Source organism: Bos taurus, chromosome 27, assembly GCF_002263795.3.
Source record: "Bos taurus isolate L1 Dominette 01449 registration number 42190680 breed Hereford chromosome 27, ARS-UCD2.0, whole genome shotgun sequence".
Classification (NCBI taxonomy): Eukaryota; Metazoa; Chordata; class Mammalia; order Artiodactyla; family Bovidae; genus Bos; species Bos taurus.
Window position 1 is genome coordinate 1,487,020 of NC_037354.1, and position 17,607 is coordinate 1,504,626.

At 51.6% G+C, this 17,607-nt stretch overlaps 1 protein-coding gene across 1 annotated transcript in view; it reads left to right on the forward strand.

The window, feature by feature from the left end:
- MYOM2 (myomesin 2) overlaps nt 1–17,607 on the forward strand; it is a 63,954-nt gene that overhangs the window by 34,390 nt on the left and 11,957 nt on the right. The window contains exons 15-25 of the mRNA NM_001038140.2: nt 2,271–2,454; nt 3,175–3,349; nt 3,706–3,827; nt 5,451–5,638; nt 6,752–6,878; nt 7,981–8,159; nt 8,929–9,043; nt 10,052–10,208; nt 10,297–10,403; nt 12,936–12,980; nt 13,489–13,625. Of these exons, the coding sequence (NP_001033229.2) occupies nt 2,271–2,454; nt 3,175–3,349; nt 3,706–3,827; nt 5,451–5,638; nt 6,752–6,878; nt 7,981–8,159; nt 8,929–9,043; nt 10,052–10,208; nt 10,297–10,403; nt 12,936–12,980; nt 13,489–13,625 (1,536 nt within the window). The remainder of the gene's footprint in view (nt 1–2,270; nt 2,455–3,174; nt 3,350–3,705; nt 3,828–5,450; nt 5,639–6,751; nt 6,879–7,980; nt 8,160–8,928; nt 9,044–10,051; nt 10,209–10,296; nt 10,404–12,935; nt 12,981–13,488; nt 13,626–17,607) is intronic.

The window sequence follows — 17,607 nt, forward strand, 5'->3', positions numbered from 1 at the left end:
CCTCAGCTTTCCCCGCTTATCTGCAAGACTTTCTTGTGTTGCAGAGTCGTGTTAACCTCTTTCTTCTGAGTCTAACTTACAGTTCTTGCCTCATGAAAACCCCAGATGAAGGGCTGGGAGAGGAGGAAAGGTGTTTTCTCTCCCCCTCTTCAGGGATATTTCCTTATCGACTTACCCAGAGCTGGAAAGGTCAAGTTTCAGCAAACATATTTAAAAATCTTAAAAATTTTTAAATTATATTAAACTGAAATATAGTTTCTGTATCGTATCATGTTCTTTTTGGAAAGGAAGGCACATCTCCAGAGGAGGGAAAATTACATTAGGCATGCAATCCTGGTTTTTAAAGTAATTATCACTGATAAAAATTAAATACATTATAAAAAAATTGGAAAATACATCAGATCAGATCAGATCAGTCGCTCAGTTGTGTCCTACTCTTTGTGACCCCATGAATCACAGCACGCCAGGCCTCCCTGTCCATCACCAACTCCCGGAGTTCACTCAGACTCACGTCCATTGAGTCAGTGATGCCATCCAGCCATCTCATCCCCTGTCGTCCCCTTCTCCTCCTGCCCCCAATCCCTGCCAGCATCAGAGTCTTTTCCAATGAGTCAACTCTTCACATGAGGTGGCCAAAGTACTGGAGTTTCAGCTTTAGCATCATTCCTTCCAAAGAAATCCCAGGGCTGATCTCCTTCAGAATGGACTGGTTGGATCTCCTTGCAGTCCAAGGGACTCTCAAGAGTCTTCTCCAACACCACAGTTCAAAAGCATCAATTCTTCGGCATTCAGCCTTCTTCACAGTCCAACTCTCACATCCATACATGACCACAGGAAAAACCATAGCCTTGACTAGATGAATCTTTGTTGGCAAAGTAATGTCTCTGCTTTTGAATATGCTATCTAGGTTGGTCATAACTTTCCTTCCAAGGAGTAAGCGTCTTTTAATTTCATGGCTGCAGTCACCATCTGTAGTGATTTTGGAGCCCAGAAAAATAAAGTCTGACACTGTTTCCACTCTTTCCCCATCTATTTCCCATGAAGTGGTGGGACCGGATGCCATGATCTTCGTTTCCTGAATGTTGAGCTTTAAGCCAATTTTTTCACTCTCCACTTTCACTTTCATCAAGAGGCTTTTGAGTTCCTCTTCACTTTCTGCCATAAGGGTGGTGTCATCTGCATATCTGAGGTTATTGATATTTCTCCCGGCTATCTTGATTCCAGCTTGTGTTTCTTCCAGTCCAGCGTTTCTCATGATGTACTCTGCATATAAGTTAAATAAGCAGGGTGACAATATACAGCCTTGACGAACTCCTTTTCCTATTTGGAACCAGTTTGTTGTTCCAAATACATAGATGATATATAGGACAAAATGAAAATCACCAACAATTTGATCATGTGAAATAGTCATTGTTAACATGGCACATGTCCTTTCCTCTATAGGTGTTTGTATCTTCGTATCGAGCCCATAGATATGGGCTTCCCAGGTGGCACTAGTGGTAAAGAATTTGTCTGCCAGTGCAGGAGACATAAGAGACTCGGGTTCAAACCTTGGGTCAGGAAGATCCCCTGAAGGAGGGCATGGCAACCCATTGCAATATTCTTGCCTGGAGAATCCCATGGACAGAGGAGCCTGGCGGGCTACAGTCCATGGGGTGGCACAGAGTCAGATGAGACTGAAGAGACTTAGCACATACATGCACACATATTGTAGATGTGGTTGGCATGCTGCATTACATTTAACAAAATGATACACTTTCTCTCACCCCAGTGAAGGTCTTTATACAATGACTGAAGTGGCTACATTTAATACATATGTGTCATTTGGAATCATAATGTACCTACGCTATTGCATTATTTAGGGAGGTGTCACTTTGTGACTACTATAGCAGCTGGGAAACAGTGAAAATTTTAAACTCAATGTGAGAAGTTTTGATGGAATTTTCTGCATCTACTCCTCGGTTAGCTCTGTTTACAGTTCATTTCACCTTTACTAGAGCTACAACCTATGTATTGATTCTCTGAAGTTTTCCATCACTTATTGGCTTTCACATAAAAATTTTCATTGTTAACATATGCAGCTTTGGGTAGTTTCTCACCCCCTTCTCCAGATTGGCTTCCTTTTCCTAAAATTCAGAACAGGGGTGTTGATGGACTCAGAGGAGCCGTTGGCTGTGGTCTCCCACTGTGTAATCTGGGAGCCAGAGCCGAGCGCCCCCTGGGATGCGGGTTCAGGGACTGTGGCTTCCATCGGGCCCTTGTCTTCTCAGTCCATGGTGGGGAGCGGCAGCTGGCAGCGGGTGAATGCCCAGACGGCTGTGAGGTCCCCCAGATACGCCGTCTTCGACCTCGCCGAGGGGAAGCCATACGTGTTCCGAGTGTTGTCGGCAAACAAGCACGGCCTGAGTGACCCGTCGGAAATCACTGCCCCCATCCAGGCCCAGGACACCATTGGTGAGCAGTCCCTGCACATGACCCGTGTGTGAGACGGGCCCTGGGCAATGTCACGAGGGACAGCGAATGTCGACAAAGACATTAATGTCACCTGTGGGTTAAAATTCAAGTTGTCTTAAAGTTTCATTGTGCTGGAGTTGACGATCTCTCTGCCTTGTTTTGGTCAACATTTCTCCCAAATTCCATCTTCTTTTTATGAAGCCAATAAATGGGTTAGAAATATTTTAAAACAACAATACAACCCTACATGCACTAGGGTTCTGGTCCGTGTGGCTTGCGATTCTGTCTCTGAAGATGTCTAGTATGGGTTAGAGGGATTCTGACTTGCACCAGGGGAGAGATCCAGGGCTGCATCATTGTTTGATGTGAGGCCCTTGCTGAGTCTCTCCAATCTGCTGGAAACGTGTCCTGTTTCTTAAATGGCTAGCTTTACACCCCAGTTAAGAAAGCACGTGTGTTACTGGAGGAGCACGCTGGAGGGTCTGGACCAGGGCTGGTGGGGGTGGGAGACTCTGTGATGGGGCTTCTTTCTTGGGGAGCCAGGCTGGCACTTTGGGACAGAGTATGAGGACTGCCTGGTGCCTCCTGGGCCCCCTTCTCTGCTCTGTCCTCGTTGTCCAAACCTCACCGAAGCCCCCGGCCCTGTAGACGAGGGGGCTGTGGGCCCCCGGTGTGGCCCCTGGCCCTGATGCCGCTGGGCCTGTGTGCCTGTCTCTGCAGTGGTGCCCTCGGCGCCTGGCCGCGTCCTCGCGTCCCGGAACACCAGGACCTCGGTGGTCGTGCAGTGGGACCGGCCGAAGCATGAGGAGGACTTGCTGGGCTACTACGTGGACTGCTCTGTGGCCGGCTCCAATGTCTGGGAGCCCTGCAACCACAAGCCCATCGGCTACAACAGGTGTGGCCACCCGGCACCCCCCGCCCCTGCCCCCGAGTGAGCAGGAGAGGCCCAGCCCGGGACCAGGGCCCTCGGCTCGGGCTGGGGGACGCTGCGGGCATCCATTCTGGGCCCCCGTCAGAGTCTAGCTTCCTCCAGCCCTCAATCTGGGACCCACCAATGGTGACGGGAACTAATGAACTACAACTGCAGATGAGAATGGATGGATGTTAGGCATTCATGAGACACTCAAAAGAGTAAACTTCCTTCCAGTCCCAGGGACTACGTTTCTAGTGTGTTCAAGGCAATTTCTGTGTCTGTTGCAGAAGGACAAAGGGCTGCCCCTGGCCATCACGCCCCTGATTCATGTTTTCCAGGTTCGTGGTGCATGGCCTCACCACCGGCGAGCAGTATATCTTCCGAGTTAAGGCTGTTAATGCTGTCGGCACGAGCGAGAACTCGCAGGAGTCGGACGTCATCAAAGTCCAGGCCGCCCTCAGTAAGTGCTTCTCTGGAGGCTCTGCACCAGCTCCTGGTTCTCCACTACGTCTTCATTTCTGCAGGAGTCAACTGTTATGATGCCGTTTGGAACATTACACGTGGGGAAGCGTGGATGTGAATTGTTGAGCAGAAAAACACGCAGTTACGTGGAGCCCTCTCATCAATTGGCTACTTGTCTTGCAAATGCCAGGGTGACAGGGGGAAATGATAATATGCGTTAAAAATAGGAAATGTTATTAGAGGTCACATTGGTTTCCAAGCACACGTGCCCACATTAAAGTGCATGGTATAGGGTATGACTGTTTCCTTTCAAAATAAGATGCTAGGATAGAACATCAATGGCCTTTTCAGCTATTCTTAGTTCAAGGAACTTAGTCATTCCAGAAAATTTCAAATGTTTATGTAACTTTGTGGCTTTATTCATAAATGGTGATCTTTAGAATTATTATATTGACCACACTGAACAATTTGTGTCTTAGCTTGTAGCATTGTGCCCTAGGAAACTTGATCTGTGCAGTTCTGCATTTTATAATTGTTTATAATTATTTTATATAAAGTGGAACACAAGGCTTAAAAGTACCCATGAACATTTTGAAACAAGATCATCTCTTATACACATTTTGAATCAGAGTATGGATATTATTTTTACTTAGGAGAGACACATTTTGCTCTTTATTTCTGTCTCCATCTAAATCTAAAAGCATCTTCAGAAATTATGATCTCCCTTCTAACAGTAAATAATGTTACTGGAATTTCCGAGGAATGTCAAATCTGATAATACTTTGGTGGGCAATATAGTGAAACATTAACGCTCCTTTTATTTTATGGTCATTGTCTTAATCCATCAGTTTTTCTCAGGAGGGACTTTCAAACATTACCACTTGCCTCTTCAAGTCATTCCTACTAAAGGAAAAGCAGTCATTTGTGATTTAGTCCCATAATAGGGGCAGCTTATTTCTGGGCAGCTGTGTTTGGGTATCAGTGAGGGGTGTGCCGTGGTGTCTTCAGAGTCAAGCAGAGGCAGCAATATCCTTGCCATCCTGGTGGGAAAAGATGGTCCACTTCCAAACACGGCAGTCAAAGGGAAATGAACTCCTGCTCATGTGAACTAGTCTGAAGTTTCTGTGACTGTGTAGGAAGTTAAGGCTCCCTGGCCTAAGGGTACTGGTCATCGCCGGCAATGGGAGGCTTGGCAGTCCTTCACAGGCATAATGAGAAAGCTGCTCTCTCCAGCTTTTCCTTAGAGGAGCGGGGAGAGCCTGTTACTTCACATGTCCAGGCCAGACTGAAATAATTCTTGGCCCTTGTATTATTGAAATATTAGAAGACCTGTGTATGTATTGGAAGGTGTGTTTAGAGATTGCAGTGAACTCGTATGAGAGGCTCTTACCCATATTTTAAGCCTCCTGCATGGACGGTGGGTTCTTTACCACATGTTTCCCCTGGGAAGCCCTTTATAAAACCATTCTCTTTAAAAGAAGCAGCAGAGACGGGGCAGGGAGGCAGGACAGGAGGGAGGAGGGTGCGGGGCCGGGGTGCCACCCGTGGTGAAGAGGTGGCCGTGGGGGGCTCGGGCTGAGGCGCTGGGACGCGGGTGACTTTCCCGCCGTGTCTCCTGCAGCCGTCCCTTCCCACCCTTATGGGATCACCCTCCTGAATTGTGACGGCCACTCCATGATCCTGGGTTGGAAGGTGCCCAAGTTCAGCGGCGGCTCCCCCATCCTCGGCTACTACGTCGACAAGCGGGAGGCTCACCACAAAAACTGGCATGAGGTCAACTCCTCGCCGCTCAAAGAGAGGATTCTGACGGTGGGTGCTTGCGGGTTCAGTTCCTCTTGCCTGGCGACTTCTCCCCGGGGGGCGGAGTCCCCCCTCCAGCGTCTCAGAGTCCAGTGACGTTAGAGAATTAGACACAGAAGCAAAGATGAATGAAAACAGTGTGAGACCTGAGGCCCTTAGGAAGCATCTTCTTCTGAGAAGCAGGGAGGAGAGCGGGGCGGTGGGCTGCTTCCCGGGGCTGGTGGGCTGGTAGCGGCGCTGGAGGCAGGAGGCTCTGTACTCGGAGCAGGAAGGGTGGAGGCAGTGGAGACGGCGCTGCTGGGCCTGTGTGTGCCCGTCTCCCAGGCCCGTGTGTGTCCAGGCCCCTCAGCGAGTCACTTGCTCAGGTGTACATCGCGTCCGGGTGCAGGGAATCAGGGCCATGAGGACTTAGGGCAAGAAAGACCTAGAATCAAGTCCCAGGCGAACCCTTGGCCACTGCTCTTGCTCCCAGAGCCCCTCCTTGTGAGCTGCCACTCAGGGTTTCTCGGAGAAAAATAAGCGAGGTGCTGTTTGCCCACCAGGGTCGTGGGTGACGGTCGCACCGTCTGCAGGGTGACATGGCCGTGTGCCCCGTCCCCACCCTGCTCTGCCACTGGCCCCTCGTGGCTCTCATCTCTGAGTCCTGATTTCCCGACCGGGTCATCAAGTCGTCCCTGAGGGAGGGCGTATGGAGTGCACAAGGGAACTGTGTGAGAGGGGGAGTGGGGATGGCCCCGTGGCAGGCGGGCTGGACTCACTGACCGGCTCCTCGATCGGCCGGAAATGCTTGCTTCCCCTGATGGACAGTGGGTTGTGATGCAGCTTTGTTTTGCTTAATAATTAGAAGTTGAGTAGAGCTGATTTACACTGTTGTGTACAGCACAGTGATTCAGTCACACACACACATAGGCGTGTGTCTGTCCTTTTCCCTCAGAGGTTCTCATAAGACGCTGAGTGGAGTCCTTGTGGTCATTGTTGCTCACCTGTTTTATGCACAGGCGTGTGTATGTCAGACATTGATCCCAGTCTCCTGACTTACTCCTCCCTTTCCCCTTTGATGACAGTAAGTTTGTCTTCTGTGTCTGTGGGCTCAGTGTTAATGTAGACATATCCTCTGAATAGGTGGAGGGCTTGACTGAAGGCTCGCTCTATGAATTCAAAATTGCTGCCGCCAACATGGCAGGGATCGGGCAGCCATCGGACCCCAGCGAGCTGTTCAAGTGTGAGGCCTGGACGATGCCGGAACCAGGTAAGGGGGGGTGTCTCCTGTATACACAGGGCTGCCCAGAGGAGGGGCCTTTTGTGGTGCAGGCTTCCCAGCCAGCAGATGCTCAGTCCCCCTCACAGGTTCTGACACCACCGCCCCCACGGGCCAGGGCTGGGCATCAGGTGACCTGCCCTGTGTCCAGGCGGTGGACACACAAGCCAGGCAGTGACAAGGGGGCATGTGAGGCGGGAGGCCACCCACCTCCGCTGCAGATTGAGCCCGGCTCCCCTGAGTCAGAGACGCTGTGGCCAGAGGCTGGTCCAGGGCGGACCTGCTCCAGGGGTGGGGGGAGCCCAGCTTCCCGGAGGAGGTGGGAGCCGGGACTGGCGTGGGGCAGCTGGATGCCACTGGCTGTCCGTTTGTTCAGGACCCCCTCCCAGAGCACCCAGGAGCCTGGGGTCTCTGGTTCTGAAGGGCCTCGTCGTCAAAGATCTGCATTTACTCAGAGCTCTACATGCACAGATGTGTTTTCACAAATTCACAAGGACTGGGCGTATCCAGAGAAACTGATCCAGCCCATCAGGGCCTGTCAGGGTACCCAGTCTGTCAGGGTCCCTAATGCAATGGTTACTATGCTCACGTTTTGAACAAAACCAAACAACATAAAACAGTAAACCCAAAGTTGAAGCCTAAAATATCAGAAATTCTGAGGCTCAAAATTTTCAATTTTGGGGCCAAATTATATTGCTTTTTCCCTTCTTTTTTGGGCAGGGAGGGAGGAGAGTGGTTTTAGTGATATTAATTTTTTCCCCTTAGAAAAGTCAGTGGAAGAGAAAGCTGTGGAAGTTCCCCGAGGCTGTGGGGGTTTAGGGTGATTAGTCAGGGCGGGGCTGTGGCCCTTCCCGCTTTCACTGCTCAGGGCTCCTCTGGACCTGGGTGGGGGGTCAGCCCCACCCCAGCGGTGCTGTCGCAGCGGGAGGGGTCCCCTGGTGGTGGAGCAGATGCCTGGTCCCTGGGTGAGTCCTGTGATGCTCGGGTGTCCAGGCAGATGTGGGCGGGTACCGTCCTGCACGCCTTTCTCTCTGCGGGACGGGCCTGCGGGTCCTGGGCGAGCGTGGGGACTCGGGCGTCTGTGCGCTTTCAGGCCCTGCCTACGACCTGACGTTCTGTGAGGTCCGGGACACGTCCCTGGTGCTGCTCTGGAAACCCCCAGTGTATTCGGGCAGCAGCCCTGTCTCTGGCTACTTCGTGGACTACAAAGAGGAGGACTCCGGAGAGTGGCTCACTGTCCACGAGACTGCCACACCGCATCGCTACCTGAAGGTGACGCAGGCCCCTCAGGCCTTGTCTTCTCGGGAGCGGCTGTGTCAGGGTCTAGCCCGAGGCCCCTAGGGGCTGGCATGTGTGACTGGGTACCCCTCCTGCTTGCTGGGGGTTCTGGACTGCCCGCCCTCTGCGGACCTGCGCAGCAACTGCGTGTGGGGACCGTCTGCACAGGACAGCTTCCTCTCCCTGCTGCCGCACGACCACCCCTGACGGTGCTGAGACCTCACGGTCCTGGCTGCGTGGATGTACCATCCACAGTGATGACTGGAATTACGTCTTTTCACACTGACTCTGTGTTTTATTTACTCGATTCATATGATTGCTGGTGGACGTCTATCTGATAAACACACACACATACACAGTGTGAACACATCTGAAGAGTTTATTCTCCAAATGTTTCTATTTCTAGCTCCAGCAGTAGTCACTGGGGTCAGGTCAGCGGTGACAGGTCAGGTCAGTGGTGATGAGTCAGTGGTGACAGCTCAGCAGTGATGGGTCAGGTCAGTGGTGATGGGTCAGTGGTGACGGGTCAGGTCAGTGGCGCCTGCTCAGCGGTGACGGGGTTGGGTGGTCAGTGGCTCAGACCTGAGGCCCCGCCCCTGGATCTCGTCTCCCCTCCTGATCCCCTGACTTCCTCTGCATGGCTGGTTGACCTGGAAGAACATGATATTTATAAAAAGAAAGCATGTTCGTAATAAAAATGTGACGAAGGATGAAGTCATTTTCGTTTATCGGTTCACGTGTGACTTTTCTTTCATCTCTCAAGGTGTGTGACCTTCACCAAGGAAAGACCTACGTGTTCCGTGTGCGGGCAGTGAACGCCAGTGGGGTGGGGAGGCCCTCAGACACCTCGGAGCCGGTGCTGGTGGAGGCCAGGCCAGGTGAGACTCGCCCGCTCAGCTGGCAACAGGCAAGACCTCTGGGCAGGGTGACCTGGAGCAGGGAACAAGCGGGCGTGTGGAGCGTGGGCAGCAGGATGGCGAGACTGTCGTGAAAGGAGGTGGTTGACGCACATGGTAAAGGATGACTTCCCTGACATACTACACGCCCCGCCACCCTAGGCGGAGAGGGGCACATGAGGTCTTCCCGAGGGGGTGGGGGTCTTCACTGGCAGCGGCAGAACAGCAGGCAAGCAGTGACGACGGTGTCTTAGGTTACGGCTGAGTTTTGATCAAAAATTATAAAGCCTCTGGTAATCGTCTTGGTTACAAGTAGTCAGAGCCTAGCTTATGGGCCCTTGGTGGGGAAGTGGTTCCGAGGGTGGGAAGTGAGCTCCCAGAACACGAGACACGCCGGGAGGGGGCCCCTGCCTCCCAGAAGGGGTGGAATCGGGTGGAAGCCATGGCATCCCCGGGGTCTCCCCTCCCTGAGACCAGCGAGGCGGGGTGTTCCGCCTCTGGCTCTGTCGTCTTGGTGAGGAGGGTGTCAGGGAGCTCCCAGCTCAGCCGGCATGTCTCCTCCGGCTCTGACCCCTAAGGGACAGCCGTGAGTGGCCTGTGTGGGGCCAGGTGTCCAGCTGCGTCCAGCACACCCTCCCTGACCCAGAGGAAAAGTGGGGACAGAAGAGCGGGGTGTGGGGGAGACCGCTGTGACTGTGCTGCCCAGGCCCAGGGGTGGAAGTGATCAGACCCCAGGGGGAAGGACCGAGTGTCTGGACTTCAGGGGTGCCGGGTGCAGAAAAGGACGTGGACAGAAGGTGATGATGGGACAGCAAACCTGTCCTCCTCTGCCCTCCGTCACTGCCGAGGGCGTGTTGGCCGACATCCTGGGCGGATGGTCAGTGAAAACCGCTGATTCGATGTTGCACGCACTCTGTGCCGGGCCACCCCTTCTCCAGAGAGAGCCCGGGGCGGACGCCGTGTCCCTAAGTGCTCCCGGCTCCTCCGCAGGCACCAAAGAGGTCAGCGCAGGCGTGGACGAGGAGGGCAACGTCTATCTGAGCTTCGACTGCCCGGAGGTGACGGACGCCTCCCACTTCACGTGGTGCAAGTCCTATGAGGACATCGCGGACGACGACAGGTTCAAGGTCGAGACCGCAGGGGACCAGTAAGTTCCTCCCTGGGCCGGCCGGTGTGACCCGCTAGGAGCACCTTCCAGCACAGCAACTCATGCCCCGGGCTCTCTCCCCTTCCAGCTCGAAGCTGTACTTCAAGAACCTGGACAAAGAGGACCTGGGGACGTACTCTGTGTCGGTCAGTGACACAGACGGCGTGTCCTCCAGCTTTGTCTTGGATGAGGAAGGTAACACCTGCGGGACACTGGCTTGCCTTTGGGGTTTTCGTAACACTTTGAAAGATTGATGCTCATAGAGAAAAGACTTACTTGCTCAGAAAATGTGTGTGTCTTTTCGTGAGGCTAAGGGTGGGGAATCTTTTTTAAATCCAAAAATTATTTTGGAAATTACACAAACTCTTGAGTTTCTACTCTAGCCACTAAGTAAATCACTGGTCCGGGAATATTTTATTTATTGCTCTCTATATTGCATTTATTTGCCTCCCATTTTGTTTTAGAGATGAGTTTTATTTACATTTCATTAGTTTGGCAAGTACCAACTAGAATATTATAAATAAGTCCATAAAACTAATGAGAGGCATGCAAAGAAGCTTCCCTTTCCTCCCAGCACTGACTAATTGGATAATCAGCTAATAAAAGAAAACACACACATATGGATGTATGTATTTGTGTGCACGAGATAACATTTAATTGCCATAGTTAAGATCCCTCTCTGTTTTACAAATAGCAGACGGCAGAAAGGAGTGAAGGAAGTCAGCTCATCACGACCTGGTGAAGAGCAGCCCTTCTCTTAGGCGGGTCCCGAGGTCTGAGTCCCCAGGCACTGAGCCAGCCTTAGGAGGAGGCTTCCCCCTGCCTGGGTTGATGTTTCTTGTGTCTGTGATCTAGAGGGGACTGCATAACTCTGGGTAGAAGCCTCAGATCTTCATGTTGGGTCTTTAAAGGCTTCCGAGTGCCGTAGAGTCCTCAGTCAAAAATGCCATAGGTTGCTCATCTAATCCTTTCCTTATCAGCTGGCAGTTTGTTTGCCACAGCCAAAGGGGTGGTCTCAGAAGAGGGATACAGTTGTGGGGGGTGGAGGCTAGGACGGGAGGTGGGGCTAGGACGGTGGGGGGCAGGGGACAGGGTCTGAGGATGGCAGGCATGTGAGGGTCCTGTGCAGACATTGGGTAAGTTGTGGGGAGCCCCTGTGATCTGACGGGATCAGCAGGAGAACAGGCAGAGCAGTGCACCATCTCTGCTTCCTGGGGTCCCCAGCAAGCAGGAACAGGCTGGAATCTGCTCACAGGCCTTCTAAGCTGCCCTTTCTGACCCCTATGTGGTGGTCTTCAAACAGCCTTTTATTTGCAAAACATCCTTTAAGAATTCTGATAAGTGGTGTACTCCTCTGCTCCATTTGAGAGTTTGAAGACATTTCACCTAAATTTTAAATCATTGCAAAGGATGAATGTTTCCAGTACCTTTTATATTGTATATGGATATCAAGTCCAGTCAGGCAAAACCTTGATGCGGAAGCTTTAGGTCATCTGATGTATGGAAGTTCCTGCTGTGAGATCTGCTGTGAGACCTTTAAATCAGCTGTCCAGGTTGAGTTACTTCTGGTCACAAGAAGTCTGCTTCATTGTTCGGTTCAAATGCTGTGCTGTGCTCAGTCGTGTCTGACTCTTTCTGACCCCCTGGACTGCAGCCCACCAGGCTCCTCTGTCCATGGGATTCTCCAGGCAAGAATACTGGAGTGGATTGCCATTTCCTCCTTCAGGGGATCTTCCCTGCTCAGGGATCGATCCAACCTGAATCTCCTATACTGCAGGCAGATTCTTTACCCCTGAGCCATTGGGGAAGCCCAAAGGCTGGAATGGATTTTCATACAGACCTCTGTAACCATGATCTCATTTCTAAATTCTAATTTTAAGTAGAAAGGAAGGAAGGTGAAAGAAATTATTTAGAACCTTCAATTTTCTTAACTCATTCTTGAGACTCTTAGGAGCAATGTATTTTTTTTTTTAATTTTTATTGTTTAGTTTATTATAATTTTTTTAAACTCATGAAAATACACCACAGTGAAATTCTGGGTAGGTGAGAGAGATGTTGAAGCAGGACAGTCTGAAAGCAGAAGGAAAATCACAGACCAGCATGTTCTCGGTGAGCCAGACTGATTTCATGGAAGAGTTCCTACGGAATGAGAGGATGTGGAAGTGCAGCCCTCTGTGTCACCCTGTGCAGGTCGGCCTCTAGTCTGGTACACAGCTGCCCTCCCAGCCCTGCACTCAGGACCACCACCCTAACCAGTCCTAACACACCCCTCTAGGAAGTGGGTTGTCTCAATGTGAGGCACCACTGACTTCCTGCGGGACTTCCCAGGTGGCGCAACTGGTAAAGAACCTGCCTGCCAACGCAGGAGACATCAGAGATGGGGGTTCAGTCCCTCGGGAGGATCCCTTGGAGGAGGCCCTGGCAACCCACTCCACTATCCTCGCCTGGAGAATCCCATGGCCAGAGGAGCCCAGTGGGCTGCAGTCCATGGGGTGGCAGAGAGTCAGACACGACTGAAGCGACTGAGCACACATGTGCACTGATTCCCCAGAGGGACTGTTCACAGCTCGTGTTACCCCGTCTCCTTCTCACTTCAGTTCTCATTTCTTTCACAGCCTCAAATGAAATCCTGGTGACGTCGAATCTCTGTTTTGTCTAGCTTTGCTCTGGCTTAAAACTTCTGAACATACAGGTCAAAACCACTGATGCTCTTTGTCTTAATTTCAGAGCTGGAACGTCTGAAGGCCCTGAGCAATGAGATCAAGAACCCCAGTAAGTGGGCCTGGATCGGAGCAGGGCCATGTCTGTGACCTGTGCAGCCCTGGGGGGCCTTGCTTCGTGTGGCAACTCACGTGCTTGTCACTGTGTGGCTCAGAACAAGTAGTGGCTGACACTGTAACCGGCAGTGATTTTCACTGCATACCATGTTTTGGATTTTGGGTTGAGTGTGTCTGCTTGATCCAAGTGAGAATTGCACCAGGTAGGATCTTCAGCTGCGGATTATGCTGAATTCAGACGGAATATGTCTGTGGTCCCTGGGCCCTCAGGGAAGCAGACCATGCATGCTGAGGACCCACGGGTGTGAGGCTTTGATTGCAGTGCCAGGCTAACTAGAGTTGTGTTTCTTAGTTTTGGTTTTCATAATCAAGTCAATGCTCAAGGGTTTTTTACATTTTCAAAAAATGTAATACTGAGGATTGAGATTTTCCTACAACACGCAACTCTTCTTTCTCACTGGGATTCACGCACTATTGACTTGGTATTTCTTGTCTTGCACTAGCGATTCCTCTGAAGTCAGAATTAGCTTATGAGATTTTCGACAAGGGCCAGGTCCGCTTCTGGCTCCAGGCTGAGCACTTATCCCCAGACTCCAGCTACCGCTTTATCATCAATGACAGAGAAGTCGCCGACAGCGAGGTGAGTGTGTGTGAGCGTGGTCTCTGGCTTTGGAGGCTTCTGGGTGTGAACGGGAAGGTCAGCTCCTGAAAGTCGGCATTCTGGTTTGTTTGCATCCCTTTTGGGCTGTAGAAGGCTGACGAGGTGGGTGAGAGAAGGCTGAGGCTGGCACTGTTCAGAGCTTTGGTCTGGGTTTCATGAGAGATGGGGAGGTCTTTAAATTCAAGCCTATTACAATTAAAAAACAACGACCTACATTTTAGAGACATTAGCTTGGTGTTATGGAAAAGTTCTGGTTGCACGGGGTGAGCGATATGCTCCACAGATCCATTTATTTCCTCTTCATGGGGGTTTTGAAGGCGGATATTTTTGCCCTGATGGGAGCAAGGCCTCCCTCACCCTGCCCCAGCCCCCAGAGCTCCTGTGGGAGGCGACACCAGGGAAATTAGTGTCTTGAGCTTGAGCTTTAGGCTGCCTCCGGGCGAATCTGGGCCAAGAAAATGCATAGGATGCTGTGATGCAATACTTTGTCCTTCTGCTGCTTTTATTTGTATAGAATGAAGCTTACGAATGTTAGAAGGTTCCTGTTTTGCTTGTGGAATATTGTTTCCATATAAGTCATTCTGTCTAATTACTACAGCACAACCCGGAACGCAGTTAAAAGCCGACCACTTGACTGGATCCCTTCCTTACTGTTCAGTGGTGCCCTGGGGGTGTCTGTAGTCCCGGCGTCCTTACCTCCTCTGTCCTCCTTCCGCTTGGTACCCACTGCTTTGTATCTGTTCAGCAATCCCACTGAGTCTCACTCAGGCGCCTCAACCATCTCTGCACGAGTGTGAACGGGACAGCCTGGGAGGTGGGGTCGCTCACTGTCCTTCTGAGCCGGGCTCCTCATCCCTGGTCTGACGCCTATGTCTGACGGGTTTTAGTAAAGCTTGGTTAGATGGATGTCCCTCAGGGAAACGTCGTGTGTGGACAAAGATCCTGTGAGTTTCTTTCCCAGTCCATCTTCCCCTTGAGAATAATGACGTCCTTGAAGGACTGTACAAGCTGGGGGGTGGCTAGTAAGCAGAAAGCATGCAGCTTCCTCTTGGCTGCAGAAGAGCCCACAGTATGGACACTGTGCATAGAAGAGCGTCATGGTCGAGGTAACTGGAAACATTTTTTATGAGCAGAGATCATGTAGGCGTGCAATGGAATTTAATGTAATTGTGCTTTATCTGCAGAGTATATTTTGATTAACATTTCCTACCTGCTGTGGATAGCTGACTTTAAGATCGGCATCTTTGCTATATGGCTCATCTTTTGCAATAGGGCTGTACTATTTCACTGCCTTAATTAGCAATCCACAGGTGACTTTTCTGTATGGAGATTGATACTGTTTTGTGAAAGTCACATAGAAACCTGTATTTATGGCCCCCATAAAATCATTGAACTTCATCTCACTGCATAATGGCGGTTGCCAGAAGCCTAATTTTTTCACAAACCTGCCCAGACCCCATGGTGCAGAAGCTAAGAGAATGTAGAAGGCCTGGGTTGCTGAGAATCTCATTGGTGAGAGAGGTTCCTTTTCACCTCTCAGGCCTAATTAGAGTAGGTTCCTGCAGGCTGCTCCTCACAGATGCTTAAAGGGAGCAAAAGTCTGACAGAATCAGAGCGGCTCCTTGAAATTTGCTCCTGGTTTGCAAAAGCAAATACTCAGAACTACAAAGACACTCACGGGCCCCACAAGGTACTCTGTTCAGCCCTCAGCCTGCTGCCCCTTCCTTGTCCAGCCCCCCAAGAACCACCCGAGTCTCCGGGAAGGAGACAGGTCCCATGCACTCCCTGTGATCAGCACCATCTCCCAAAATGACCACCCTCAAAAGTAATCTGAGCTCATGTGTCTCAGAAAAATACCTAAGCCATCCTATACAGGAACACAATTTCCAACTGTCAAGGTGATTTTTTTTATGTTTACTGGAAGTTAAGGCCCATGAGCATGGGCTGGCTTGATTCAGTTAAAGCCCGAAAGTCATCTTTGGTCAAGGAGAACCTGAGGCATCACGTTAACCCCTGGGACCTCACACACTCATTCTCTTTTCCCCGTGGTTGGCAGCTTATATTCTGCAAATTGCATTTGAGTGCCCTCTGTAGCCTAGACAAATGACATATAGCCTTGCCCTCCTGGAGGTTATCCCAGAGTGGAAGAAACACAACTTGAGTCAGAGGATGATATAGAAAAAGTACAGAGCGTGTTAAAACAGTTATGTGTGAGCTAAGTCATTTAAGAGAGAAAGAAAGTGAAGTCGCTCAATCGTGTCCAACTCTTTGCGACCCCCCCGTAGCCTACCAGACTCCTCCGTCCATGGGATTTTCTAGGCAAGAGCACTGGAGTGGGTCACCATTCCCATCTCCAGTGGATCTTCCTGATGCAGGGATCGGACACTCAAGTTTCCTGCATTGGCAGGTGGGTTCTTTACCACGAGCGCCACATACAGTGAGTGCTGATTCTGAGAAGGAGCTGTTAGAGCCTGGAGAATATAAAGGAGATTCCCAGAGTAGTGGGTTCCTGGGTTCTCCTCAGGAGGAATAGTTTGGGGAACAGGCGTGCCCTGCAGCCTTCCCGAGGGAGAGTGGGCAAGGTGTGGACTGGAAACCAGGCGGGGTGGGCTGACTGAGCGGAGTGGCCGTGGACGGGGCATCTTGGAAATGCACTTGGATAAAACGGAAGGAGGGAGAAGGCAGAGGGGCCTCCTCCAACACCAAGGGGGGAATTTGGAGCCAACCCTTGATGCTGAGGGGGCTGAGCTTAGGGACACTGAACAAAGGCGCTCTTTCACTAACATTTATCTCGGCGCTCTTGGGACGCTGGCATTTGGAATCCACAATATGAATGTCAGCTGAGAGAGGAAGATGAGCATCCTGAAAATAGATGTGCGTGATCTGTCAGGACGTGGCTGATCTTATGCAGTTTCTATTAGTCGCCTACAGAGAGAAGTGTGTCCTGGTAGTGTGGTCAAAGTGAGGGTCGTCAGAGGAGGGTGTCTCTAATGAACGGAGTGGCCTCCCCTGGTTCCCGCCCTGGGTGCTGACCACAGATCCCGAGCGGCGACCCTGCTCACCTCGCTCCAGGCCACGCTCTCCTGGGACAGGTCAGGTCCAGGCAGGGAAGCCTTTGCTTAAGTCCCGGCTTCCTGCCTCTGAAAGGAGGCAGGAACGCCTGCAGGAAGCATCACCGGCAGAGGTGGCTGTGCCTTTGTTCACTCTGGGCGTGGAGCAGGGTGAGGTCCAGGCTGAGGAAGCAGCCTTCTGCTATTGCAGTGGACGCCCTGGGGAGCCCATCCTGGCACCTTGGCCCCCTTTCCCTGCCCAGCGGCTGCGCTGGTGACGGTCATCCCTGTGCTTGTGCCCCTCCTGCCTCTGACGTGCTCAATGGCGACCTCGAACCCAGGGTGGAATAACTCGTGGCCCATTAGCAACCACACGGGATCGGAGCACCTGAGGCTCATCACAGGCGACGAGGGTGGAGTCTGCAGACTGAGCCCTGGGCGGGCTGCGCCAGGAACGGTCCCCCTGAGGCTGCCCAGCTGGGGTTGCAGAGTCTGGAGACCCTCAGCCCTGGTGCCAGCGTGGTGATGGGGCAGGGGCGACCAGTCGGGAAGCTCTCACGGTGTGAAGGTGGTTGTGTTGCCGTCTCTGGTTCTGTGGTCACACGGGTCCCAGTGCATCCCGCTCTGCTCCCCATGTGCTATCTCATGGCGGTTGCACATTCCCAGGGCGTGTGCAGAGTTTCTGCTGGATTCGAGTGTAGGTTGCTCCTCACGTAGACCCAGGGTGTCATCACCCAATGTCCCTTATTTGATCTTTGCTTCACCAAGAGGTTCAGTGGATGGAATTTCACTTTCTGGTTTTGGGCAGCATACTCCTTTAAGATACAATAGTTGAGTGACTGTCAGATCCCAGAGGGGAAGCTTCGGGAAGGCATTTTCCCTTTCGGGAAGGTGGGATTCTCACCTCCCCT